This window comes from Anabas testudineus, chromosome 3 (assembly GCF_900324465.2).
Source record: "Anabas testudineus chromosome 3, fAnaTes1.2, whole genome shotgun sequence".
Lineage (NCBI taxonomy): Eukaryota > Metazoa > Chordata > Actinopteri > Anabantiformes > Anabantidae > Anabas > Anabas testudineus.
Genome location: NC_046612.1, coordinates 2678452 through 2706307, shown reverse-complemented (window position 1 = coordinate 2706307; position 27856 = coordinate 2678452). Strand labels below are relative to the sequence as shown.

Sequence of the window (27856 nt, the reverse complement as noted above, 5' to 3'; positions counted from 1 at the left end):
TTAGATCTTAAAGGAACAGTGAGGATAGTGGAATATCCTTATTATGGTAACCTGTCATTCATCAGTGGATTTAAACTTTGCAGTAGTTGTAGTTAGGTAGTCAAGGTAGCACAGGCATTAGAAACTGTAAAGAATTAGAACAATGTGTAAGGGAAGGGCTCCTAAGAATAGAGACAGTTTAAATCAACATTATTAAAACTAAATACAGACATTGTTGCAGTCACATCATCTCACTGTTTATCCCATGTAGTCTTTGAGCAAGGCACTGTACTAGCAACTCCTCTGGTCCTCAGCTGTGTAGGATTGTGCGAGTGCTCAGTAGTTCCCTGGTGCTGAGTGGGTGTTTGTGAGTAACCCTCTCTGACCCCGCGCTTACTGCCCGAGGCCATCGCTGTAAATAAGAATGTGTTCTTAGTGAAGTAGCTGGGCTGAATAATTAAAATGTTTTTTTATCTGCACTGCTTTTGTGCTCATACATATACGCTGCTTCAACAAACTTCTGGTATTTTCCTCTGCTACAGTACGTCCCTGTGATGTCTTTGCCTTATCACTTATCTACTTTGAAGAGGTTATTTTTATTGTAGTTAACTGTGCTTTTTAACCAGAAAATATACCATCGCCCATCCAGGGGTCGGAGTCTCCATGTTTTCCCTGGGTTCTCTCCTCCCACCGTCCAAACACGTGCATGTTAGGTTAAGGGTTGACTCCACACAGCCACCACAGGTGCAGTGTGTGTGGTTGTTTGTTTGTATATGTCATATATCCCTGTGATGGACTGATGACCTGTCTAGGGTGTACTCTCGCCTGATGACCACTGGGATAGGCTCCAGCAGTCCTGCGACCCTTAAGTGGACAAGCGGTTAAGAAGATGGATGGATGTACCATCTGCACCTAAAGACATTATCTGAGAGAGTGGATGCTGTGTTGGAAGCATTGATACTGCTCTGTTATAGTAATGTATGCCTTTCTCTTTTCTCTTTCTTTTGACTGTCTGCTGCTGGTGTTGGCATGTAACTAGGGAAATGGAGCAGGCAGGTCTGTCAGACTTGGAGATCATCTCCCAGCCGGTGGAGGATGAGAACCAGTGCTTGGCTCCCCCAGTCCAGCTGGTGAGTTTTGGCTACAGAGATCTGCCCCTCACGGCTCTGGACCTCTCGCTGGCTGGCTCGCAGCTCATTTCCAATGCAGATGAAGATGAAAACAGGGAAGGGTGAGTGAAACCACCAACCATTGTACGGAGAGATGGTGTAGCTCGTGATTGATTGACAGTATTGCTTTTGTTTGCTTTTATTATGTTTTACCTCTGTGGCAAGTGTGAGTGACACATATTGGTTTAAAACAGCTGTTTCCATGAATTTAGAGTGATGTTGCTCGTGTGGACAATTTGGCTACAGGGAGACGTGAGTGACACACTGCTGGTATTTTCTTCTACTTGCAACCAAGCACAGTCAGTATTGAGATAACATGGTAATTCTGCTAGAAGTGTAAATTTAGAAGAATAAATAATTTTTTTTAAACCAATCTTATGAAGTGACATGACGATGAAGGGCAGAGTCGATCTCACACCACCGTAACAGATGATCAAAGTGTTGCTTGTCTGCATGTGTTCTATTTGGTGGAGGATCAACAGAACTAGTCTGATTCCTAATTTGACATGTTCATGATTTTTTTCATAACCAGTGATTCAACCTTAGTAAATATTTACCTAAGATAAAGATAAAATTTCTTTGTAGCACATTACATTTAATATAAATTATGATTGTGTTCAAAAACTCACAGATCTACTCAGATTAAAGTCACTGTTTCACCTGAATAGTGCTCATTGTATCATAAAACGAAGATACTCCAAATGTTATTTCAGGGCTATTCCCACATTTTAGTAAGAATCATCAACCCTATGGTGAAATCCAAATTCACTGGAAAAACACTGAAATGTATTACAAGACAATTAATGTGATAATATGTGAATGTAAAAAATATGTGATTAGACAAATTTACCTGAAGTGTTTTACTTTAGTATAGAGTATATAGAAGTTATATACAGTATATTGTGATGTATGTAATCTCTTTATATGTGGCTGCTACGGCGGTTACCTGCATACTTGTTTTTCTAAAAAGCTGCTTAAATCATTCAACTTTTCAAAACAGAATTCAACTAGACCCAACAACAAGTAGTTCAGTCACAAAAACTATGTTTGAACGAACTAACTATAGATTCATATTACTTAGACTACAGAACCCGATGCCCTACCTGGATATTATAGATAAAATAATTTTTACTGTTGTGACTGAGGTAAATAGAAATTCAACACAGCGTGACATAAACTTTACCTTCTCTATAGCTACTTCAGATTCTTTAGAGTGAAACAGCTCATGAATTCAGAGCTTATCATCTTTGCCCCACATTGACTCAATCTTTCATTCTCACCTGTTATATATAATTGTACAGCTCAAAAGGTGTCCATTGTTCAAATTCTCCTTATAGCATGTGTAATGCGGACTGAACTGATGCAGAGCAAACTGCTGATCTAACCTGTCGGCAGTGACAGCAGGTGTACAGCTTGTATTGGACTTAGGCTTAGAAAATGCAAAGACAGCAACTGGAGTCAACTGGAGTATGACTAGAATGGTTAAATGGAGACATAAGGGAGTTTTCTGGAAGTTGTATAGAACAAATATCTGTACTGAAAACACTGTAAAGAAAGATGACTAAAGGCCATTTATGTAACATTTTCACCACTGCCTGTCCAGCATGGAGCCACCACTGTGGAGTCATTAGCAAATAGGAAGTGTGGGAGAGCTGCGACTTCCAGGAGAGACTTCAATTCATCTGTTACTGTGTGTGCTAAAATCAGCATGCCACACACATCGGGCCTTTTCTCCATCCTTTTCATACAACATTGTGCCGCCTCGTTTGTAACAAAGCTCAATTTAAAAGCAGTAATAAAGGAAGTTTTTGATCATTTCAACCAAAGTAAAAAAAAAACAAACAATTCATAGTTTGTGCTGTAAATGTAAATTGTTGGCGCCAGTGTCTGAACCTAAATGTGTGTAACTACAACAAACACTTAAAGCTACTCGAGGGGAAACCATCCGAACCATTTCACCCTCTCCCTGCTCCGTTTTCCTCTGCTCAGCCCTTCACTTACCTCTTTGTCACGTTCGCTGCCTCAGCTGATGCAGGAATTACAAGTTTGCTGCTCTGTGATTCAGCCATAGTGAAATCTTGCTTGAATGTTCGTTGACTGATTGACAGCTGTGAGCTCCCACCCCTGATGTCGGCTTTGTCTGATTGCTTAGAAGAGAAGCAATTTAGAAGGGAATATCTCTGCACTGCTGCCGGGCTGTTCAGCCTGGGTCACAAAGGAGTCTGACAGCACCTCTGCACATTAAGGTCTGCTTTGGAGAATATTTTAACAAAAGAAATACTATAAATGAGTTATGTCCTGTAGCTTTAGGTGGGACTAGAATGAAAAACAGAATAGTGGGGTTGAAAAGAAAGAGATGTTTACCATGTAGGAGTGTTTAACATCAGACAATATCAAGTTGCTTTATTGAAAACATAGTGTTTGTGGAGCTCAAACATCACGTATGAAGCCTCCCTGTTTAAGTAATTTCTTTGCAGGCTTTACAAACTATTGACAAGCTAGTCTTGTTGCTAATATTTAGACAATACTTTACAACTTGGTGAACCTTTTTAGTTGCAGCTCCTGTGATACAATATTTCATCAAGGTGCTGCAGGAGTTTTGCACATTTAGCAGACTCGGAGCAAAGCAGGAGTGTCTGGCACACCTTCGCCTGCTGTCAGAGTACATGGATGAGGGAAAGCAAACTGAAAAGGTCAAAACTCCAGCAACTCATGAAGTATATTGAACAGATTTATTGTTAGACCAGCACGTTTACAGCTTAGTGGACTTTGTCAGTGTCACATCTAACAGGCAGACGACCTCCAAACGTCTGTGTACAGTATGTACTGTGTAGATGTATTTAATATGTATGTGTCCATAGACCCCATAGAATTTAAAATCACATATCAGGGACCACAACCACTCACTTTTTCTCTCTCTGTCTCTCACACACAAACACACACACCCATCACCCTTGCACAAATGCCACATAGTACGATGATTATCATCCATCATGTGTTAAGTTTCCCTCCTCAAGTCCTTGACTTACAGTCTCCATTGCTCAGCATTACATGCATTTATCATTAAGTGACAACCTCTGGGTTGTCCAGCATCCATAAACTAACGCAGATCAATTAATCATTTCAGACTAAATATCCGCCCCCCCCCCCACCCATTGTCAATAGGAGCCTTTATTGTAAGTGACATTTAACAGAAGCTAATAAGATCGCTCTCTTAATTTACACTTAAGTCTTTTGTACTTTCTAACTATACATGCCGTCACATTCAATTACTTAGTTTGAACTTTATCAAAAGCAGATTGTTAAAAGTTGAAATGTAAAACACTTCCAGTTGTTTCTCAAAGTTTGATGTTATTATTATAGCTCAGTTTACAGTTTGATGTTAATTCTCAGAATGATTTTGTCCTTTTTTTTTAATCATTATGTGTCGGCAAATTGTTCTGTGTTCACTTGTTTTTAGGACTCATACTTGTATTTGTACTTTGTATGGTATTTGACTGGTATTTCTGTTTAGATGCATGATGAGGGATTTTTATTTCATCAGAACTCCCACTGCACCTTGCACAGACAGGACTTTATAACACTCAAGAGTGTTTTAAAGCATCTTAATGTAAAATGACAAATTATACAGTTAAGATAAGAGGGGGGGGGGGGGGTCCTGTACACTGGTTTCAGTTGAACTCAAGTTAAATCTACGAGCTACTTATCACAGTTCTTGTTTGTCCCACTTTAACGTGATTGTGTGCAGTGCTGGTATGGCATATGGATATGAGGTCACATCACAGCTGTCCTTTTGATTAGTCACAATATTAACAGATTTTTTTCATAGTGCAAAACCTGCTCCCTGTCCAGCCTTTCCATTCTGTCCAGCAACTGTGACTCAAACTTGGCTCTTAGCACAAGTTCTCACTAGGATGCACATAAACACCATAAGCTGTAGCACAGGGTCCAAAGTACACGCGCGCACACACACACACACACACACACACACACACACACACCGCATATTCATACACAGTACCTCATCCAAGTCCTCAGTTTGACACCAAATCAGGTCTCAGTCCATTGGGTCCCCTCAGTTAGCCATGGTCATGGTCAGAAACAGATGGATGTCACAGATGCCGACACTCACACTGCGCTCCCATCACAACCAGTACAACCAGTATACAGTATCAGGGGTTTACTGCGGCCGTGATTTGATGCAGCGTGTTCACTTGAATTGTGTTGCTGGGAAACTCTTTGGTGTACAGTGATAAATTATGCATGAAGCATTTCCTATTGCAGCTCAACCTGTGAAATACCTGTAAGGCTGCTTAAACTCTGACTTATCCAGTAACTGGGTCACAGGCCTGCTGTTGTTGAGTAATCACAAATCGAGAGTAACCAATATGTTCAAATGAGCTTGAATCTGAGGGGCAAGAGACTAAATTTCCCCTTCTGGCCTCTGAGGCTGAACAACAGTAAGAGCTGCTGCTGTAAGAATCTCTAACAGCAGATTTACCAGGCACTGTGGTGAAGGTTATTTTACCAGTGAGCTCAATTTACTCAAACTGTGCTTAGTGCGATGGGGTCACTATTTCATATTCAAGTCATTAGTGCGAAATGCCTGCCTGTAAAAATGCTGCCAGTGGGAGTTGTAAAAGTCATCATTCTTTCTTTTAGCTTTAATGAAATTCCATTTAAATCCACCAAGCATGAGCTCCAGTAACGTTATGTCTCCACTATACCTTAAACACTGTCCTAATCATTCACATTAATCACTATTGCCAGGCCTTGGGTCTGGACTTCTATTGGGAAATTTCAACAGGATCCTCCTATATTAGGTTTATGATAATGGAGATGAAATATATCAAACCTGAACTTCTATAAGTTTCTCAAACCTGTGAGATTTTTACATGGAATATCTGCCACACCAGTGAGAATCAACACTCGTGGAGGAAAAACCGAGAAGAGGCCTCTGACATTAAGGCCACATCATTAGACTCGGTGCCATCTACCTACAGTGTGTCTCACTGAATATGTCAGTCGTCTAACCTCCACGACCCAATTCTACTTTATTCTGGGGATTTTAGCAAGGTGGGCTTTTCAGCGATTATCGTTGTGCCTCTGTCTCCTCATTACCGTATCGATCTACCTCTCTAACAGACAGCGGCCATTAGCCTTGCTTAAATGACATTCAGGAACGCCACGCCCGTGCACCGTCATCATGTTTTACGACAGTCTCCTGCGGCAGAGGGTGGGTTTCTTCAATCGGTTCTTTTGCATCAGCTACCTGTGAGTTGACTTTGTTGGGCCATAATGGCATGTGGAGCACCATCAGGGCCGTATCTAGTTTTCCTTTCAGATTGCCAATATGAGAAGGTGGACTACATCCAGCAGAGACTGATTGCTAAACTCACCTTTAGGGAAATGGGGCAGAGGAAATGAACCTTTTTTTAATGAGTGTGTGGAATGATGAAGTGAAGAGCGGAGGCAAGGCGCCTGCAGTGAGACGGCGATTCACAGCCATCCAAATGAAAATGTATGTGGGAGAGGAATCTGCTGGCTGCTCCGTTGGATTGCTCCACCACACCTCCCCCCCTCCCACACACCCTCCTATACTCCCAGCCTGCATCAGCTGGCTCATTGGCTTTCTGAGATAATGAAGGAGCGTCATGAAGAAAGCTGTGCATGGGAAATGTTTAGGCACGCTCTGTAGTGATGTTTGGCAGAACGGGCATATGCACTCCTGAATGTCACAAGCACAGTAGAGGTGTTTCATCAACATGGTGACGGTTCATTGGGTGGGGGCTGGAAGTTATTTTCACTGGCAGTTTAGCAATGACTCTCCGTCAGCAAAACTTTTCTCATCTACAGAATGAAAGTGAGTGTAAATTAAAGACATGCAAACTTAACTGGTATTTTTTTCTCCTGTAACATCAAATTTAACGCGGCTGCTTGTAGCATATTTTAAACTAAATGAAATAGTCTGTTGTTGATGAGAATGTGAAATAGAAATTCAGTGGAAAGTTGCAGGAAATACATCACATATCTACATGTTGGGAACAAGAAATGGCTCACAGGTTTACAGATTAGATGCTTAACGAGCTTTGTGCTGTCATGCTTTTCCTATACAGTAAATTTGCAGCGGGGTTTCATAGCGGGAAGCAAGCAGAGGGGATTAATCAAGAGAAAAGGCTCCTGTGCCAAGCTGCCACTGTGTGATGAAGCACCTATTGTCAGCCATGTTTGCATATCATAGCCTGTAGCATTGTGAAGGTGGAGCTGACCTCGCTGCTAGCTGTCGTACAGTGCACACACACGTATACGTTTGTGCATATGAAGAGAAAGGCAGCACATAGGGTATCTATACAGTGAAAAAGAGAGAGAGGAAATGAGGCCAGGTCTGAAAAGCACTGCACTGCGTAGTGGTGGTTATCTAATCCCCTGTAATCGTGGTTCAGCTTTATACTGGGCTGTCACACCTCATTAGGAACAATGGCATTCCTTCATTGATGCTTTACTTCTTTTCTCTCTCTCTCTTTCACCACCTTTCTACATATTTCTGTATTTCTTCTCCTGATTTCGCTCTGTTCTCTTGCTTCTCCTAGTAGTCCCTCAGTTTTCACACTCACTGCCTCAACGTTTTTTTTTTTTTTATGTCTCATCTTTTTCTGTCTTCCATTTCACACAAACGATGCCTTCCCATAGTGAAAACCAGTCCCCCTGTCGCAAAACTAAATGCCAAGGAGCACCTTACCACTGGAAATCATGCCACGCACACTTATCAACACAAAACAGTAACCAAAGTCCAGAGGTTCCTTCAGAGGCCCCTTCACAAACCTTCAGGGGCCTCCACGTTCATGGTGAAGGAAGATAGGTGGTCTGGTTGGAGATTTCCAGCATCAGTTTACTGTATTGTTGCCTAACACAGTGTTCCTATCAGGAGAGAAGTGGGCGACATTGTGGGAGGTGGTTGTTCTAGCTAGCATCAGGGGGCAGTTGCAGTGTTAGCAGTTTTGGCGCCATGGTAAGTGGAGTGTAGTTATTAATAGAGTTGGGCCCATCCATCTTCCTGTCTAGGAAAAGTGCTGGGAGGACCAAGGTGGCATGGGCTTGTATTCAGCACTTTCATGGCCGCCCACTCTCCCCCTAGTCATCACGCTGCTTTTGTTTGTTTGCTCACTGTTTTTTTTTTTTTTTTAGGTTGAAGGATTTGGTGCATTTCAGCTTGTATATGTGGAAGCTGCTGCCAGTGTGTGACTTTGTTGGAGAAAAAATGCCTCACGTAACACAGGATCGTAGAGATTTGAATGGCCTCATGTGCAGCTTGCACTGAAGGTTTAAAGTGACTCATAACTGATTGAGTATCGTCTCTATGATGATATAAAGAAAAAATACCCATTTAGTACAAGGTGTTGGTTCACTGTAAGAAATTCCAAATCTCCATATAGAGTTTTAGATGAAATAGCAATTTTATGTGTTATTCATAATAATGATTTAGATTGGCGTCAGATTCGATCAGTGCTGAATATACTACAGTATATATTCATTTATACAGCGACAAGAAAATGGTTTTCTCCATTAATTTGTCCTGAAAAGTTACAAATATAATGTAATTAAAATAATATAAGTAAAATAATAACACACAAAAAATCTGATCTTTCATATCTTCAGTGAGAACAAACTATAAAAACCTTAAAGTCTCTCTTCAAGTTGTTCCATAGCATCTCTGTTGGGTTGAGGTCCGGACTCTGACTTGGCCACTCCAAAATGTGGATTTGCTTCTTCTGAAGCCGTTCTGTTGTCTGTTTTAAGTCGTTGTCCTGTAACATCACCCAACTTCCAACTTCTACAGAGTTTCAGCTGACGTACAGATATTCTCACAAATAGTTCAATATAGTTTCATCAGTCCACAAAACATTTTGCCGATACTGCTGTGCAGTGTCAATGTGTTCTTCAAACTTCAGGTGTGCAGCAGTGTTCTTTTTAATAAGCAGCAGCTTCCTTCGTGGTGTCCTGCCATAGACACCCTGCTTGTTCAATGATTTATCTACTGTAGACTCATGAACACAGATGTTAGCCAGTTCTAATGATGCCTTCAAATCTTTGGCTCTCACTCTGGATTGTCTCTTTACCTCATTGATGAGCGTTAGTTGTGCTCCCTGGGTCATTTTGACTGGCTGCATACTTCTTGGTAGAGAAGCCACAGTCCCACATTCCATAAGGTTCACATACTTTTTCTTGCCACTGGGTAAGTGATGATCAGCTTTTCATTGAAATTTCACTAACTGCTACTTGGCTGAAGAACACCTTGGTTGAAGGTGAGGAGAGTTACTCATTCACCCTCTCTACCCACATTTTCCACAAGGCACTGGGGATTTGCACCAGTCAACTTCCAGGAATAACCTTCTCTAAGTGTTACAGAACTGTGCCTCCTAACAGCACACAGAGCAAACAGCAGTGTAACAGTCTCATTTATCCAAACTCCCTGCTACAGGAATTAAGCAGTGGCTTCAAACCAGCCCTGGAACTAGCCTGTTAGAAAGGGGGTATATAATATGAAATTAAGCATTAGCTCATTGCAATTCAGGTAAACACACTTCAGAAATCACTATTTTACTAATAACAAAGGAAACATCTAGTTTAAATGTCTCCAAAATCATGACTTTTTTAAACATAGATATACGTTAGTATATTAGTGTAACACTAAAGCATTCTGCAGCCTTCTCTATGCACATACGAAACTAATCAACCACAGTTTTCACTGACATAGTTTATTGTAAAACACATCAAATATTCAAACTAATATGACAGAAAGTAAAGTTATACTTGTGCAGTGTGCAAAAAGTGAACAAACCTACTTAAAGGTCACTACTTATTATTTATCATGGTGCCATGCGGGAGTGTCTGCTGGTCGTCTGACAACCTCACAGGTGACAACAAGTGCAGGAGGTTATGTTACGTAAACTGACGTCTCTTTTGTTCTGGGACAGAGCCACGCTTGCTGTTTCCTAGGATGTTAAGTTTAAAGTCAGATTTAACCAAGTGTGGTCAAGTATGTACCCTAACTTTAAACCCTTTGATGAAAAATGTGTGTTTCACTACTACTGAGTGGAACTGGATCCAATAAATCCTTACCCCCCCCACCTGCCCATCCCAAATGGTCCCTTTGAGCCTAACATCCAGTAATAACGCAGCTCACCTGTTTGTAGCACATCGAAAGGCAGCATCCTGGCCAAGATCAGATCTACCATCTGAGAATATTAAAAGGAGTCAACAAGGCAATAAACGTGTGAGTTACAATCTGCTCGCCATGAATAACATGCACCTTCTTTTTACAGGCTAAATGTACTGCATAAGCCAATACATCAACCACACGCACACACACACAAACTGATGAATAAGGGAATTGAGTTTACAGACTGTGGAGGCTCAGTCTTTGATTTATAAAAGAAAAAAGCTAAAATCAGTAAATGTGTGTCCTCCCTTCATGTCATGCCAAAACTAGCCCAGGCCAGAGGGGACGCAGTCAGACGCTGCTGGTGACACATGCAGTATATTAATGAGTCTTATTAAAGCAACAGAACAGTAGCAAATGCTGTTTCTCTGACCCACTCGGCCCTGACGGCCTGACAGATCCACCTGGCTCAAGTCACTACTAGATACTACATACAGCCGACAAGGTCACCTCTCAGACTGGTTGTTTTCTTGCATTCGGCTTCATAGACTTTTACATTGAAATTTTTTTTACAACCAAATACTAAATTACCAAATAATAATCGGATTACTTTTGTAATTTTAGTGAAATTGTGAAAGCTTTTCACCCTCCGTCCACATTTCTGTATTTATCTAGTCTCTCTTTCTACACACTTTCTGTTACCAGTGTGCATCACGTTGATATAGCTTGTCAGTGTTTTCCACCACTGGTGAGATTGAGTGGAGCAGGACACAGCAGCAGAGGAGGAAGATTAAATCAGTGAATGTAATCGATACCAGCATGTCAAATGAGCCACCAGACATCACGACTGTCAGGCTCACAGCACCTTATGGTCCCGTTAGATCTTATTCTGCTGTTACCGTATGTATATAAGTATAAAATGGTCAGTTGATGCATGGTTTTTAGGACAAGGCCTCCTGCTCTCTGGTTCTTTATGCTCTGCTAGCTGCAGTTTAAGTTCTCTGATTATCTATAGTTTCCAGATGGATTTACCTCCCTGAGATATTGTCACAATCCAAATTAAATTCCTGACAGCAACATGGAAGTGTTGTTGGGTGTAATTTAATCTTTATTTTTACTCACAGCTCACAAGTCTTCTTCAACTGGATAATCATGTGAGTCTCTTTGAAACTGGCGATGACAACTATTCCTGGGATGAGAGGTGTGACTGTGAAGTTCACTCAGATTATTGCAACACTTTTTATGTAAAAATGTGCGACCCCAGTGGATGAAACCGATTTACACCTACTCTGAGAAACATAAAGCAAAAGAGGAAAGAGACAGAACAAGGCATTTACCAATTTAATCATGTTTATTTACTTTATTAAAGTACTAGTAACTAGTTTAATAGGTTTAATCGTTTAGATTAATTATCTACTTTTAGTTTAGCATGTTAGCGTGCTAATTTTACAACTTAAGATAATGTTGTTAGTTTTACAGGTTCACTTTAATCTGTCTTTTTAGATCAGACATATTTCACATATTACAAAGTTGAACTAACTGTTGTCTGTAGTTTACTTGACCATAACTACCTAGCTGGCATGTGTCATTTGTAGGAAAATGTAGGAATTTGTAACCGCTAGATGTCAGAAAAGAGTAGAGTTAACCCGAAGAAGTTCTGGTTCAATGTAGTTAAAGCACGTTGCACGGAGGTGGTTGGAGAGTCCCATGTGTGGTTAGGTTTAGGCATGAAAGGCACTAAGTTCAAGGTTACAGAAAGATTTTGGTTTTGTTAATAAACACATTGTGTGTGAAGTTTAAAACGTCGACATATGAAACCAGACCACACTCCTTTATAACTAGATGCAGTTAATTCCATTAAAAAACAATAACTCCGCAGTCATGAAGCTGGTTGTTGTGCCGGATATTTTGCTCTCTGTCCCTGTCTGGGTATGTTTTACTGATCTGTTCAGTATCAACATATTTACCACTTGTCATTTACCTCAATTATTAACAAACAGTTATATGTGGATAGAAAACATAAATCATAGAGCAGAAAAGAGAAATGCAGTTACAGTCAACCAACGCAGTTGTGTTAATACATTTCCTACAAAACATATTTATTATTGCAGTTTAGTTGAATCAGGACAAAATTCAGTCTCACCTGACAAATATAACAAAAGAAACCCCCTACAAACAGCAGCTCATCCTCCCTTATAGAAAGGAATATGTCAGCAGACTCCACATTTCAACAACGCTCACAAAGCTTCATGCTAAAGCAAGCGTAGGAAAGGGGGAGTACCAACTAAGCGTAAAATACATGCTGAGTTTCCCTGATGCTGTCAGATTGCAGGTAATTAATTTTACATCTGAAAGGTTCCCCATTACCAATGCTTGTGCACCATTGATCACAGCACATCAACAGGGAAGAGGCAAACTCCTGCAGCACTCTCTGTGGAAACACAACCAAAAGAATATATAAGTGACCCTGGAGTCCAGATATAAGACTCAGAGGTAGCTGACTGACTTCTGCTCAAATCTAGAGCAGCTTTTGTTTTTAGAAACCTCAACTAAATATAGCTGGAAAGAAATGTCACATATTAAACAGTACATCAATTACCATCTTATGTCAGATAAATTGTCAGGCAAGCAAATGTTCAAAATGTTAATTTATGGATGACAGTTACATTACAGCTTCCCAGGCTCATTTCCAGTCATGTCAGCAACAGCAGATAATAACGTACTAGCTTGTACTATAGCTGGTTAAATAAATATGATTGATGATGTATTGCAACAATTGTACTAAGAGAGAACTGTCACATAGGAAAAATCAAATGAACACACAGACACAAAAAAAAAAACACAAAGGGATGTACAATTACTACAACGAGACAAAATGTCCAGAGACACTAAAGCAAGAGTAATATACAGAAAGAGACAGTATTATGCCACAAACTGACAGGGTACAGGTACACCTCCAAAGAAATTACACAAAGCAACTAAAACATGATGACAAATGAACATTAAGTGATGCAGAATTATCACAGTGTGTGTAAAATGACCTAAAAGAGACAGAAATTAAATACGACTTAATGTAAATTATCTACAGGACTACAACATACACACTGTCAAACTGCAAAGAGACAAAACAGAATCAAAACACAAAGTAACATGAAATGACTTGTAGTAGTTATTTTTCACTGCTTCCCACAACATAATAAAGGAGTGAGTGTTACTGGTCAAAAGAACTTCATACATGATGCTGAGAGGCATCACACTTTATACTACCAACGTCAGGGTTTAGACCATGTTTAACCTGCTGATAGAGACTTTGAAGATAGAACACAGAACATGAACAAGGATCCCTGGTGTTCAGCTTTTCCTCACACGTCCTGTGGGAGTGCTGGGGAAAGACTCATTTGTATGTTACAAGGGGACAGGAAGGTCAATATGTGTGTGTGCTACCAATCAGAGCCAACGTAGATCAGTGTACAGACTGCAGTTAGTTACGGTTGTCAGCCGAGGTAACTGAACTCAGTAAATGTAAAGCCATTCAAGATGCAGCACAAAAAGAATATAAATGCATTGTGATGGTATGGACAAGAAGACTAATGAGTCTCCTTTTATCGTGTATGGTGCTTTCACACAAGATGTACATGTATTCCTCGCTGAATAGAGCTTAATTAACAAGGGCTTCAGGTTTTCTATAGCAGCTGCATGCTCTAGCACTACAGTAATCAATTATCTTTCATGGATTTACTTTACTTTCCACTAGCATTGTACATTACAGTCTGATTTTTATATAGCGTTTCATTATATTATTTCTATTAAAAACAACTGACCCAGGCTGTAACATGACAGAGGAGCCACAACTACAACATAATGCAGGCACATTAAACCTTTAGTCCATCCTGCTGAACTGAAGATTGAATCAAACAAACCACTACTAGAAGTAAATCGAAATAACACAGTGAAACTGGATTATTCTGACAACGTTGCTGAGTTTCTCTGTTTTTGAGGCAGTTTTGTTATTTTTACACAAATGAAAGGCAGCTGTGGACGGCTGGTACAGTTTCAGTTATTCTGTGTTTATGGAAATATGTGGTCCACGTACACGCTGTTAGGAATGACAATGAGATCTGTAAATAAAAATAATCACAAAATAAAGGGACAAACATCTGTTTAGATTTTGGACTTATTTTAAATATAAGGTCACTTTATCCTTGAGATGGACAAAACCTAAACATGTATTTGACAAAAGATTCACACTTACAGTAGCTTCTAAACTTAGTGGGCCTGCAGCCATCCCTGTGGCAGAGGAATTAAGAAGCCTGGGAGATAACGGGGAGGCCGGTCACTCCCTGGTTGCTGTCTCAGACAACTTTGTGTGCTTTCTAATTAAATGAGGCCAAATTGGCTTGACCGAGTGAAAACCTTCAGAGAATGCATTAGTCCAAAAAGAAGATATTTGACTTTTTTTTTTCCATTGTGTGAACCATGAATGCAGGCTTGGGAGCACATCAGTTAGAACAAATCTTTGTTGGCTCGACTTCCTGACTGAGGTACATATAAATCCTAATCTAATGTGGTAGAACTGCACCTCAGATCATATAAGTTAATGCACGAAATTACAGCATGTGGTGCTTTACGTGACCCTGTTATGTTAAATATCGCAATTTAATTTAGGTTTAGATTATAAATGTCTAGTCAATTTTCACCGTGACATTTTCCAGATTTGGTTGTGACTTTTGGAAGAGGGCCATGCTTATTTTTCTCACTTTCCAAAACTTGCAAATGGGCCAGCACTTACAGCAATGCAGAACGGAACATTTGGACCATTGGCCTAAAGGTGGTAGGTGGCACAGGGTAGGAGCTCTTGTTTTTTCCTCTTTCCCCACTTGCACACTACAGATTTAGATGAACCATCTGCTGTTGATATCTAAACCTGGACTCCTTGCACATTTGGAACAGCCGCACCAGTAACATATGCTTCTGTCTTTGCGTCTTGCAGCCACAAACCCATCACTGGGATTGGAGGTGACACTCCACTGCTCGCTGTGCGCTGATGAGTTAGGGAGGTCTTCTGACTTCTGAGCACGTTGGTAACTTGAATCCTGTCCCCTGTTTTTTACAGTTCACCTGTCATCCAGGTGTGTAATGTCGTCATGAGACTATAAGAAGCACAGTTTGGAGTTTGTCTGTGAATGTGTGGTTGTTTCCTTTCTGTTTTGTGCCAGATTTCCAGTTTAACATGGGTTCAGATTTTTGAGATTTTTACACTTAAATAGCTTTAATATGTCCATATCGGCAACGTTATGTAAAATAAAATTTAATATACAGCATATTAGACCAATAGTTTGTATCTTGCAGACAACGTGCACAGGTGTCCTGGCACCTAGGCCAGTATGCAGGACGGCATGATACCTGGCATCCGCAGAGTCTCGTCAAGACTCTGGTGGAGCAGATTCTGCACCATCTGGAGCTCGCACACTTGTGCCACCCCACCCAAAGCCAAGAAGATGATTGCTATCAGCATGATTATGCCTTTATTAGATTAGTGGTGCATTGTTTATAGGCTTGTGGCTTTGCCCATGCCAGCCTGTAACGAATACTTCCTTCTCAGCGATTGATGGAAGGATGGAGTGATCAATTTGACAGCTGCTGAAAACATTTACTTTATTATGACACATGCTACTGTAGGAAAACATACTGAGGGTGATCTTATAAAATGTTCTATTCGGATCTTTTATCAGCAGTTTATCATTTAGTGATGTTTGATTTAAAACATGTTGTAGTCTTTTATTAGGCACAGAAGAAATCCTAAAAGAGGTTCTGGTATTCCATGTTTCCATGATGTTATGTTCTCCTTTGTATATTTCTTATTCATCTAAGGTATCAATCTGCTGTAAGTTGTACAGGTTATGTGAAATTTCTACATGATGAAACAGACATTGAGAAGTAGAAAAGGCACATGTGTGACCTCTTTCAGTGACTGAGCAGAAGCACATACAGTGTCAGAAATTAGTAGGTGACACGTGAAAAAAAGCCTCCGTCTGGGTGTAGTTTTTACTACAGGAAGTGCTGCGGGTCTGTTTTGTACATTATCCTGCAATATATACTTTCCTAGAAGTCGTAATTAAACAGTCTCATATTCTGTCATTTCTGAGGATAATATTTTAATAAATAGATTTTGTGATCTACTATTTATACAGCAAACATGGATTTGAAGTAGGTATTTTAATTTGTTTCTTTCTAGGACTCTCGGAGTTAATGACAGATGCTTAATTTGTATCGTCTCATTTCCCATTCAATTTCAGCTCCTATAAAAATAATTTCAGGGTTAGGGCAAGTCTTCATCCTGCAGTTTCAAAGAGAGAAGGATGTGTGCTTTAATAGTCCATAACTGATGATGAAATATCCAAATTCTCCCACGAGTGCAGCATAATCAGATTTGCAGCCACAGTAAAAATGGAGCAATTTTCCCACAGTTGCAGCTCATGTTAGTGCCACACTAAGGAATGAAGACATGATCAGAGGAGGGAAATGCTCTGCCAACGTCTGTCTCCTCCATGCCAGTGCATGGGGAGAAGGGAAAGGTAGTGGGCCGAGCCAACTTTCCACTCCAGCTGGAGAGCTGGTGAGAGGCATTGTTTCTCTCAGTTCCTACTGTCAGCCCTTGTAGTAGCCCACTATTTCAAAATAGCATTGAGTCAACTTGCCAAACCTTTTAATGACCTAAATGCTGGATTCTTTCTCGTTGCCTGGCAAGAAGAAGCTTTTGAACTCTTGAAAAGAATAGAAAATACCTGTTTTTCCATCAGACAGGACATTGATTTCTTACTAACGTGTTTATTTCACTGAAACCAGTTTCATTGACAAACACACAGTTGTACATTTAATTAGATGCTTCGTTTATATGTCACACACTGATTGTGCTGAACATGTAAACCTTGCTTTTAAGCAGCATCCTCTACAGTGACTCCCTTTATTGCCATGCATAAAGGAGTCCATCAGTATTCCAGTCACACCCACAGCTGATGGTCAAGTCCCCAGTTCACAGAGCTTCACTGTCTCCATCTCTGTCAATGATGTCTCTGAACCACACAGACCCCTTTGCTCTGGCCATCACTACCACCTCTCTTAAGTGTAAACCACTACCCTCTGTTGGCCATGTCAGGGAGTTCAAATGCTCAAACTGTTCAGAAGCTGCTCAGCTTTCCACTAAACCGTGTCAGTTCCTGCATCTACTGCACAGCAGTAACATCATTATTCATTGACGTCAGTTTCATCACTCACTTTATTGGTCTTAGTTTGAATTTGTCTAAAGGCCATAAACTGATCTCAAAAGGCCCCACATTTTCATTTGAGGCAGTCGAATGATTATAAGCTTCTTTAGAGTCTTGTGAAGGAGAATAATATGTATCACTAATGTAGAAATACAGAGAAATAATCCATACTAACAACTCCCACCGGATTCTGTCTGTTTACTCTCCTTAGGTCTAACTGGCTGAAGCCGTGCTGCGGTCATCGAGTGGCCCTGTGGCAGGTCTGTCTGCTCAGCGCTGGCTTCAACTGTGTCCTGGTGGCCTGTGTCGTCCTGGTGGTGCTCTTCCTGTCTTTGGAACTGCTCATAGACACCAAACTCCTACAGTGTAAATAGTGTGCATGGCTGCTTTTCTCCTTTTCTCACCTTTATCTTTTATCAAGGAGACGTTTGCTGAGAATACATATTTTTGCTGTTAAAACACCTGCGAGGCATCCAGTGCATCCAACACGCAGAGCAGTGGGAAGCTGGCATGCTGGTGTCCTTCAGCATTAGAACGAGTCTTTACAAGTTAAAGTGATGCTATTTGAGTGATAAACATTCGTACATGTACATGTAAAAGATTTAGGGGCTCCAGAGAAATCTCTGTATGCAATGGACAAGGTTGTAAACCAGTAGTGAATGGCAGCACAGGCACACCTCCAAAACCATTTTTTAGGGAACACAGTTAGTCACAGCATCCAGAAATCTAAGTATAGCCTTTACAGTGCAAAGTAAGAACCCTATATAGACAGGAACATAAACACCACTGCCTTCTCCTGGCCTCATTTAAGATGGACTGAGGGAGTGGGAATCTATCCTGTGGTCTGACAAGTCGAAATATGAAATTCCTTTGGAAAGTTTGGATCCTCCGGGTTAAAGATAGAGGGATGTTCTGGAAACTGGCCTTCCTTCAGTCCAGACCCATCCTCCCCTGATAACACGTGGCACATTATGTCTGAAAATACAACAGTTAAAAGAAGAGGGGATGCAGCACAGAGGTAAACCTGGTCAAATGTTTTGCTGGCATCAAATTCAAAGCAAATGAAAAACAAACTGACAAAAAATCCAAATATTAATCAACTGTAAATTTTAAATGATTTACAAATCATTCCATTGTGTTGACTTACAATTTACAGCACCCTAACATTTGTCAGGATAAAACGTGCAATGATGTCTATGATCTTTCATCAATGTGTTCAGTCTTGTCAATCACAAAGGAGCTAGTTTAGCTAGCTAGGATAGTAAATGGTGATGGAGAGAGGTGATAATGCACCAAATCGCTCGTCAATGGCAGCAGACCTGTGTCCCCATTAATTACTGGCCTGCATCCAGCTCTGATGAGACCTAAGTCTCGCTGCAGGGACTCCAAGGACTCTTCAGATCGGTTGTAATCTACAGTAAAGCTTCGTCCACTGACAGTCCCACAAGACAAATAGAAGAGTAGACAATAAGGCACAAGTGATCTGAGATAAGGGCAATAAGAAGAGTGATATGAAATGCTTTCAGTCTGCTGCATCTTTTTAAAATCAGAGCGACAGTACCAGCATCCTAACAACAGAGGATTAAAAAAACTGTTCTTAACTGTAAATGTAAATTCATGTCATAAATATAGAAACATTGATGTTTATCTTGTGTATTTACAACTTTGCAGCTTAATATTTGTTTTCTCTCAACAGTTTCCAACGCTTTCCAATTTGCCAGCATTATCCACTGGATCAGCCTTATCATCTTGTCACTCTTCTTTTCAGAGGTACGCTGTGTGTTTTAGGGTCCATAAAATCGTATTAGTACCACCACTAATAAAATCTGTCTTCACATAGTTTTTATTAGACTATATTTCTTTAACTAGCGTGTCTCCAGTTCTATAAATCAGGTACTGCCCAGGGGGAACTAGAGTAGATGGCTACCATTTAATTTCCATTATTGTTGGGTCTATTGTCTAGTCAGGGTTTAGCTTCAGTGTCAGAATCGCTACCTTGAGGCTGGTTGGGTGACAAAGTGTTCAATCACTAAAGTGAAATTTGAACCAGTAAAATCTGATCCCATTGTTTGATAAAATAAACGTCTTATCACTCTGGAAATGTGAAAAACCAAATGTAAATGGGGAAAAATGTGGCGCACAGGCCGCCACTCCAGTGCAAACCAATTACATTGACAGCTTCAGCCCCAATGCCCTAAACTAAACATCCATTACCAGGGAGCCAGCAGGAGCAATAATTAAAGCTGAGCTTAATAAGCAGTGGGGATGGGGTTACAGTGATACGATCCATCCAAACACCTCGCCCACTGACATCACAGGGGAAGAGTCATCTGGGAATGGAGTTAGATAGATGTAGCTTATCACCAGCTGGTCTCAGTGCACCAATCACAGAACAGGAACATGTGGACTGTGTGCATACCTGTCTCATTTGACACCAGCACTGTTGTCCAACATACACTCCAGATGATGGATTAGCGGGGCCACCCATTCGCGACAGCTCCATGCTAATTGGAGTGTAAATCAATGATCCGACACAACAAAGGGCCCCATAACCAAAAGCACAATGCAGAATTTGACATGTGATCACATAATAAGTTGCTATTGTGTAGGTCGATCAATATGAGGTATGTGTATATGTATGTATATTTATATATAGATATATCACATACAGTACGTATAGTTACACATACTTTAGCAGGAGAAACATGTCCGACAGCTCAAAAGGACTGAGAATGTGACTGGAGCTTTTTATATGTATTGTATCATCACAGTCCCTCATTTGTCTGTTTTAATACTTTCCTGAATCTCTGTCTGGTTCAGACTGTCTTCAGAATTGTTGTGCTCGGGATCTGGGACTACATAGAAAACAAAGTTGAGGTAAGTGCTTGTGCCTGTTGACAGATTGATGCTAACTTAAGCAATTTTCACTTAGCCCAGCCTGTTGAGAGATTTTTATTGCCATGAAGTGGGCTACCAGTTTGCATAAAGACAAAATTTACATTTACTCAGGTTTTCATATGTTTTTAGTAATGTGGTGACATGAAGTCACACAGTCTGCAGTGACACACCAGCCTTACAATAAGTCCTTCCACCAGCCCAGAGCTGACTTGAAGGCTTCAGCATTTGGCAGAAAAACACAAACACCACATTTTCACATATTTGAATATTGCATATGTGCTTGTGTGTATGACCCCCCACCCAGGTGTTTGATGGTGCTGTCATCGTGCTGTCGCTGGCCCCCATGGTGGCCTCAACGGTGGCCAACGGCCCTAACAGCCCTTGGGATGCCATCAGCCTCATCATCACCTTACGCATCTGGAGGATCAAGAGGATCATTGATGGTGAGCCAGGCAAAAAAAACTAAACATTAGGTGGACTGATTTGTTTGAGACAGATTCAATTCGTGGAGCAGGGAAATACCCCATATATACACATATATACACTGAGTATATACCCCATAAGAACAGCTGGTCTGAAAAGAACAAATGACCCCATTCTCTCCATGATTATAGAAATTATTTACAATTCAGAGCAATATAGATATTGATCATCCCTCAGAGTAAATTGCTGCCACTCTGCTACTCTAACTTGTATTGATTGTAAGGAGCTGGTTAAATAGATTCACAGAGACTATAATGAATATAGTGGTTGTTCTCCTCTATGCTAATGCAGAACGGTTCAATATCTGTTCGGAGGTCACCCTCACCACAGGCCCCTGGCTGCATACAGGATCAGCTGCACACAGGAACTCAGTGTGCAATTTGTTCATGTCCACTGAGAGAGTGGACAAGTAGAGGGTTGTTTCTATTTCCTAATTTTAGGTGAGTTAGAGTTAGATCAACTGAACAGTACCACTTGTAATGCCACAGCTAACCGCAGACAGTATATGGTGTTTTTGTAAAGAAAGCAGGGGCCTGAATCTCTTTAGAAATGTCTCTTATGGTTTAGTTCAGACTCTTAACAAGCATCTGCAGCTGGTTGGCCTCCAGGAAATTAACTTGTAATTTTCCTGCCACACACCTCGACTTGTTGGGTTTGATATTTGTGAGTGATTGAGTTTTGCTCTTAGGCAACAGCACCAAAAAAAATCCACTCAAACCAATAAATGTACAGCTGAGGGACGGACTTGGTTATCGTAGAGGTAGGGGAAAAACACTGAAGCATTTTACCCTCACAAAATACCAGAGTTGTAATGATGACAATGCTTCGAACACAAGGGAAAAAAAGGTCTTAAACTGCACTATAAGCTCCCAGAAAATGTAATTAGATGAAACTGGCCCATGACAGCATCCCAGTGCAGGAAAACGGAGGTGTGTGGACTGAGGCGGGATCTGAGTGACGCAGGTTTGTGTGAAACACTTGACTGTGGTTGAGGAGAGACCGGAGCAGTGCCGTGCGATCCGTCGTGGTGTTATTACACTGCTATGTGTGTGCTGCCACCAGCTGTTAGCCACGCTTGCATATTGAGGAGCTTAAATGCATTATTATTGTTTATTGTGAGGCTGAATAGTGAACTTGAGCCTTTCATGCTTGTTTGAATTCTGACTGTGCTGACCTCATCTGATGTCCCCACTTTTGCGATGTGTGTGCGCCAAAGTGACTATAAATAGATATGAGGAGCATGTGGCGATGGCTGTGTGCTTTGCTCTGCCCACCCTCATCTCAGTATTTGGACAAAGCTGCCATTCGAGTCTCATAATAGTTCAGGTAGAGATTGGAACAAGATTACTCCTTATATTTGATTTAAGCTGTTCAGAGCCGTCCTCACAGCTTTGCCAAGTGTGATGTCATGTGGCTGACTTACAAATGTGATGACAGAGAGGTGTGAGGGACTGATTCTCTGCCAACTGTGATGACAACAGGTATCCAAATTTACTCCAGGTATCCTTTTTTAGGTACACCTTCCCATCCCGCCCCAGAAAGTGTGTCATGTATAAATAAAACAGGCAGTCAGGATCTAAGATGTGGAGTAAGAGACTGATAGAGATGATGTAGTGCATGTGTTCAATGCCTCAGTTCCAACATAGATGCTCCTGGAAAAAGATGAAGAGTTGACAAAATCAGTGGGAAAGATAAAAAAAAAAAGCAAGAGTAATTCAAGGCAGGCCAAAGAATGCTGGCAATGATTCAGTACAACACTGTAGTAGGAAGGAGGTCACGGTCGACACACTACTCGTATCAGCTGAGAGTGAATACTGTGTAAACTGGAAAGAAGAAGATGAAGCTGAGGTGGTGATGAGACCACCACAAGAATACAATCTGAAAGTTGTACCTTGGTTTCACAACACTTTGTCAAAATGTTGTGTTTGAGCAGGTCGAGGTGGGGTCCTGTTTTGATTTGACAGACTCTGGTGAAGTAGTAGACAGTTGACATGTGAGAGGGGGCGTCATCCCGGGCTCGAGTCGCAGTTTCCGGAATATTAAACAGATTTTAAACAGATTTCCACATATTTGGTTTTAAAATGAAAGCTTGACAAATTGAGGCCAGTCTTTTTCAGTGAAACCACCATTATCTGAAGCCAGTCCCACGGCTGTGACTGTAGTTTTTTTAAGATGTTAGACGGGCTGCAGATGTCAACCCAGCTTCTTGGATGTGGTGAAACTGCGCGTTCACAGTTTAAATCTGCTGAAATATCAACCAACATCTCTGTGGACCTTTTTCAACATCTTGTTAAATTCATTCAGCACAGGTGTAGAGTTACCAGCTTCCAGTAATTAATGAGGTTTGACAGACACCAATGCAGCAAAGGACTAATGGTCCACCAACCCTGACCTTTGACCTTTGATCTGTGTATTTTAACAGCTGTCTGACCAGAGGGACTTTTCTTTCATTTAGATGTCTCTTAAAATTAAACTTCTTCTGGTGATTTCATTTCTAAACCTACACAGTTATTATGTTTTAACTCTGCACCTTTCACCCCCCCCCCCTCCTCCATTAGCTTATGTTCTTCAAGTCAAAGTGGAGATGGAATTGGAGATCCAGCAGTGTGAGAAGACCAAGGCTGTGAGAGAGGAGCAGCTGGAACGTCTCACTCAAATCTGCCAGGAACAAGCTGTGAGTCAAAAAACACAAAACACAACTCAGTTGACTTAAAAGTATTTATATGACAAACAGCACAAACGTCTGTTGAGCTCTTCTTCACTTTATAACAAACTATAATCACCACAACATCAGTTCCGATCTCTTCTTGAATAACAAATTCTAATAAGCAACGTAGATCCTGTCTACAAACAGTGATTTACTTACTTATTTAAATTCACATTCAGGCTGAAGGTCCCAATGCATGTCCCCAAAATTATCTTGTTTAAATTAGATAACAGGAATAAAATCAATCATACTTTTTCACAAAAAGCACTAAATGGGCTTAATCCACAACCAACATGTGAAATGTTTTACAAGAGTACGTTTTAACTCATGGAATATGTGTATAATACTAAAAACTGTCAACGTGGACACATACAGGCCCATGTGGTGCCTCATTCATTTCTCAGTCAGTGCTTTATTGTCAAGTTATAGCTACTTTATGGTCACATAGAATTGCAATTGAATATAGCTATTTACTCTTTAAAAAGCTGACTGTGGATTTATCATTGTAAATGCTTCAGGGCAGTAATGGCCCGATTAAGGCTGCTCAAACTCAGATTACACTTACTGAAAGTGATATTTTCTCTGTTGCCAGATGAGGGCAGCAGAGCCTCACAAACAGGTCATGACTTTCCACATACAGTGTTTTTCATCAGGACAGCTCTGAGAACACACACACACACACACACACACACACACACACACACACACACACACACACACACACACACACACAGGATAGGGAAAAAGAAGACTACAGTAAATAATGATGGAGACTATGTTCAGGTCTGAGGCCAGAGACATATGAATAAATAATTAAATCATCATAAAGGAAATGATCAGATCCTTCCAAAAATTCTACCTAATCAAATTGTCCTGGCAGTAGATTTTCAGGTATGGATTTAATGTGCACTTAGGTGATACATTATCCTGAATGTTTATGTGATTTGAATGTAGTCGCATTAGGAATACAGGTTTCTGCTCCAAGAAAAGTGATACGTGGCCCCTGTATGTGAAGCGTGTACAGTGTCTCTTTACTCATTTTACTGCTCCGGTGGTTTCTGTCTGTGGTTCTGTTCAAGGCCAAAAGTTCAAAGATTAATTAAATCAATAAAATCAAAAATCATCTCCTCACCTGCCCTTCTTTTATTATTATTCAACTAACCTTCTACTTTTCTCCTCTTCCACAACTCAACTATCCCCAGTTTGAGATCCGGCAGCTGAGGGCCCATCTGGCCCAGCAGGACCTGGACCTTGCGGCAGAACGTGAAGCAGCCATGCAGATCCACCACATATGGGGCAAACAGGGCAGGAGTTTTCAGGTTGTAGAAGGCTTGACTCCTGGGGAGTCTGATGATGAGGGTGGCCAGAGGAACCCCAGGGAGCCACATGCCACTGCAGGTATAGTATGTCTTTAAAGGAGGGGGTTGAAGGGTACTGGTTCAGAAATGAAAAGTTCAAACTGAAAATATCAGCATATAAGACGAACGCATTTAAAATACTGGAGGCAAATCTGCATGCATACCACGCCAGGTGCAGTGTTTGCTTGAGGAAGCAGCGTGACAAACCAGTAGAGAGGCGCAGCATACTGTATGTACATAATTATGTGGAACAAAAAGTCTCTAGTGGTGTAACATCAGGTGAACCTGATGCCAGAGCAGTGTACAGTTAATCTGGAGCAGTAGCCCTGGAGCATCTTCGAGGCCAGGCTCTTAGCCCCTCAGTGCTCACACACGACACCCGTCTGACTGCAGGTGCTCTGAACTGAACATAAAGGCAAAAAAGCTTTTAGGATGTGGTGAATCCTGGAGAAAACAAGCACGTTCTCCGACACCACGTCAGCCTGCATGGGCTTCTCGTAATGCCCCAACTATCTCTATTACCACCTCCCTCATGGCGGGGCCAGTGGAGGCAGCCGAGGCCACTGGGCTGTTTCAGGTACAGAGTGCTCTGTGCTTTGGGTCTTGTTAGGAAAAAAGTGGGCTCCTGTCAACATCTGTTTCCCTTCACCTGCAAACCACAATAGGGCACCAGGAGGCTCCAATGTGGCCACAAAATTACCTCAAGGGCATAGAGGGAAATCTGGCTCTCGGGAACAAGTGGGGCTTTTTACAGAAACATGGTCACAGAGATGAACACGCAGACCACAGCTCAAGTCAAATCAGGTCAACACAAATCAACTCCAACTTATTTGATCGGCCAGTATTGCACAAAATGTCTCAATGGTCTTCTCGATAAGAGCGTCTGTCTCAGGAGAGCCATGGTTTAACCATCTCAAAGTACCAAACCATGTAGATTAAAGAACACCCACTGACAATCAGTGTTAATCAATGAGCCGGTGGAGTTCTCAGTGAGTAATGACAGTAGAGTGGAGTAGAAATACACACTCTGTCCTTTCAAACAGATGAGAGCAAACCATGCTAAATGGTTCTGTGAGACTTGGAGCTAAATGCTAATGCCCAGTGGTCACAATGACAATAATAAGAAATATTTGCTAATTAGCATAAAACAAAGTACAACAGAGTCAGGATTAATTCCCAGCAGACTGTGAGTATCTAAATAAACCAACAGGCTAATATTCCCATAGAGCAATTTGACTGAAGTGGCTAAAACCCTCTGTGGTCGACAATACATGCAACATTTGTTCAAAGCCATGAAGTTCCTGCAGATTCTTTATAATATAAAACAGTAGCTGCAGTGAGGTGTACTCTCACTACTTCACGTGTGGTGCAGAAGTGAGACTCACCCATCAAAATGATAGTTTAGATTTGAACTAAAAGCACCTCAGCATGTCACCTCTTCTTTTCACAGATAGATGACAGCCTGGTAACTTCACTGTCACAGGCAGAAGAAGCCTTTTATTCATGCTGGACAGCCCATTCTTTTTTCTTAAGACTCATGGGTTATTAATTGTGGAGTGATTGTCTCGGTCTTGTTTTAGTGAGTGCAATGCTTCCTCTCCAGGGGTAGCTCGGGGATTAATATTTTAGACTGAAAAATAAATGAAATTACCCATCAGAGTCTGCAGCATGTCCCGGGGGACAGGGGCTAGCACTCAGGGTACTCTGGGTTCGCACTCAGCCAGTGGATAGTGAGCTCAAGACCAATCAAGCGAGCAGATCGCAGCCATTCACCACGCACACTGAGGCCCGGTAGACCGGAGTGATCAGAGGCTGAACAAAGAGCTCCCACTCCCTCATCCCTGAAACCAACCCCACCCCGTCCCTGTTTATTTCTGGTGCACTAGGATGTAGCTAATGCACAGTGTAGCAGTCTGTGATCCTGACCACTTGCCTATAAAGCACCTGTAGCCTGGGGCAGAAGTCATCTCATGTCAACACTATGTTGTAAACGTAGAGAATACTTTAGTTTGCACTAAAATAGATCAAGGTAGAGATAAAGAGGCGTGAAATCCAATTCTAGTCACAGAATACTACTGCTAATATTCAATATTTACACTTCTACTCATACTTTATATAATGACAGGCTACAAACAAGTCAGTGGGTCTGTAAAAACTACGCTTTTGGGTCTTCAGAAAGTAGTAAAGTGCATAGAAGTTTATTTAACAGCAGTATGATAATGACTAAATAACTGTATCTTTGTTAAGTCCTTCTTTCTAGCTACTTACATGAAGTATTGGGATTAGTAATAGCATATACTTGATGTGTAAGTACTTTAATCTGAATGTAATGATGATGGTTTGGTCTGTTGGCCGATGGTTTCAGTAAATATCTACTGTAAGTATTTTAACACCTCTGATCTTTTGCAGTTAATGTTTCTTTACAGCAGTTCCATGTATTTAGTAGGTGACAGTATGTTAATCTGCAGTAATCAAGAATGTGGGGAGGGTTAAAAAAAAAACAAGGAATGTAAAGATAGAAAACTATGAAATACAACATTTAAGTCGGAGCCTTGTCAACTGAAACAAATCATTTTGTTCTCTTTTTGTTTTAACTCGTGTCCAGTTGTGCACGATGACATGAACAACTACATCAGCCAATACTACAGTGAAGCAAGCAGTGGTAAGAAATATGAACAAGTCATTACTATGCACCCCATCATAACTCCAGTAAATATAAAAAATAAGCTAACTGGTGAATTGTAAAAAGTGTTTTTGACTGGTTTTAAGCTGGTAATAGTTTGGTTTGGTTATGTACTTAACTAGTTCTGGCCTTTCAGAAGATTTGATGAAATATT

The 27856-nt window shown here is 40.9% G+C and overlaps 1 protein-coding gene across 1 annotated transcript in view; it reads left to right on the top strand.

Moving 5' to 3' along the window:
* LOC113174077 (transmembrane protein 266-like) overlaps positions 1-27856 on the top strand; it is a 38968-nt gene that overhangs the window by 9376 nt on the left and 1736 nt on the right. The window contains exons 3-10 of the mRNA XM_026377756.1: positions 1019-1210; positions 17785-17939; positions 19270-19343; positions 20394-20450; positions 20776-20914; positions 23513-23628; positions 24864-25059; positions 27625-27681. Coding sequence (XP_026233541.1) covers positions 1019-1210; positions 17785-17939; positions 19270-19343; positions 20394-20450; positions 20776-20914; positions 23513-23628; positions 24864-25059; positions 27625-27681 — 986 coding nt within the window. The remainder of the gene's footprint in view (positions 1-1018; positions 1211-17784; positions 17940-19269; positions 19344-20393; positions 20451-20775; positions 20915-23512; positions 23629-24863; positions 25060-27624; positions 27682-27856) is intronic.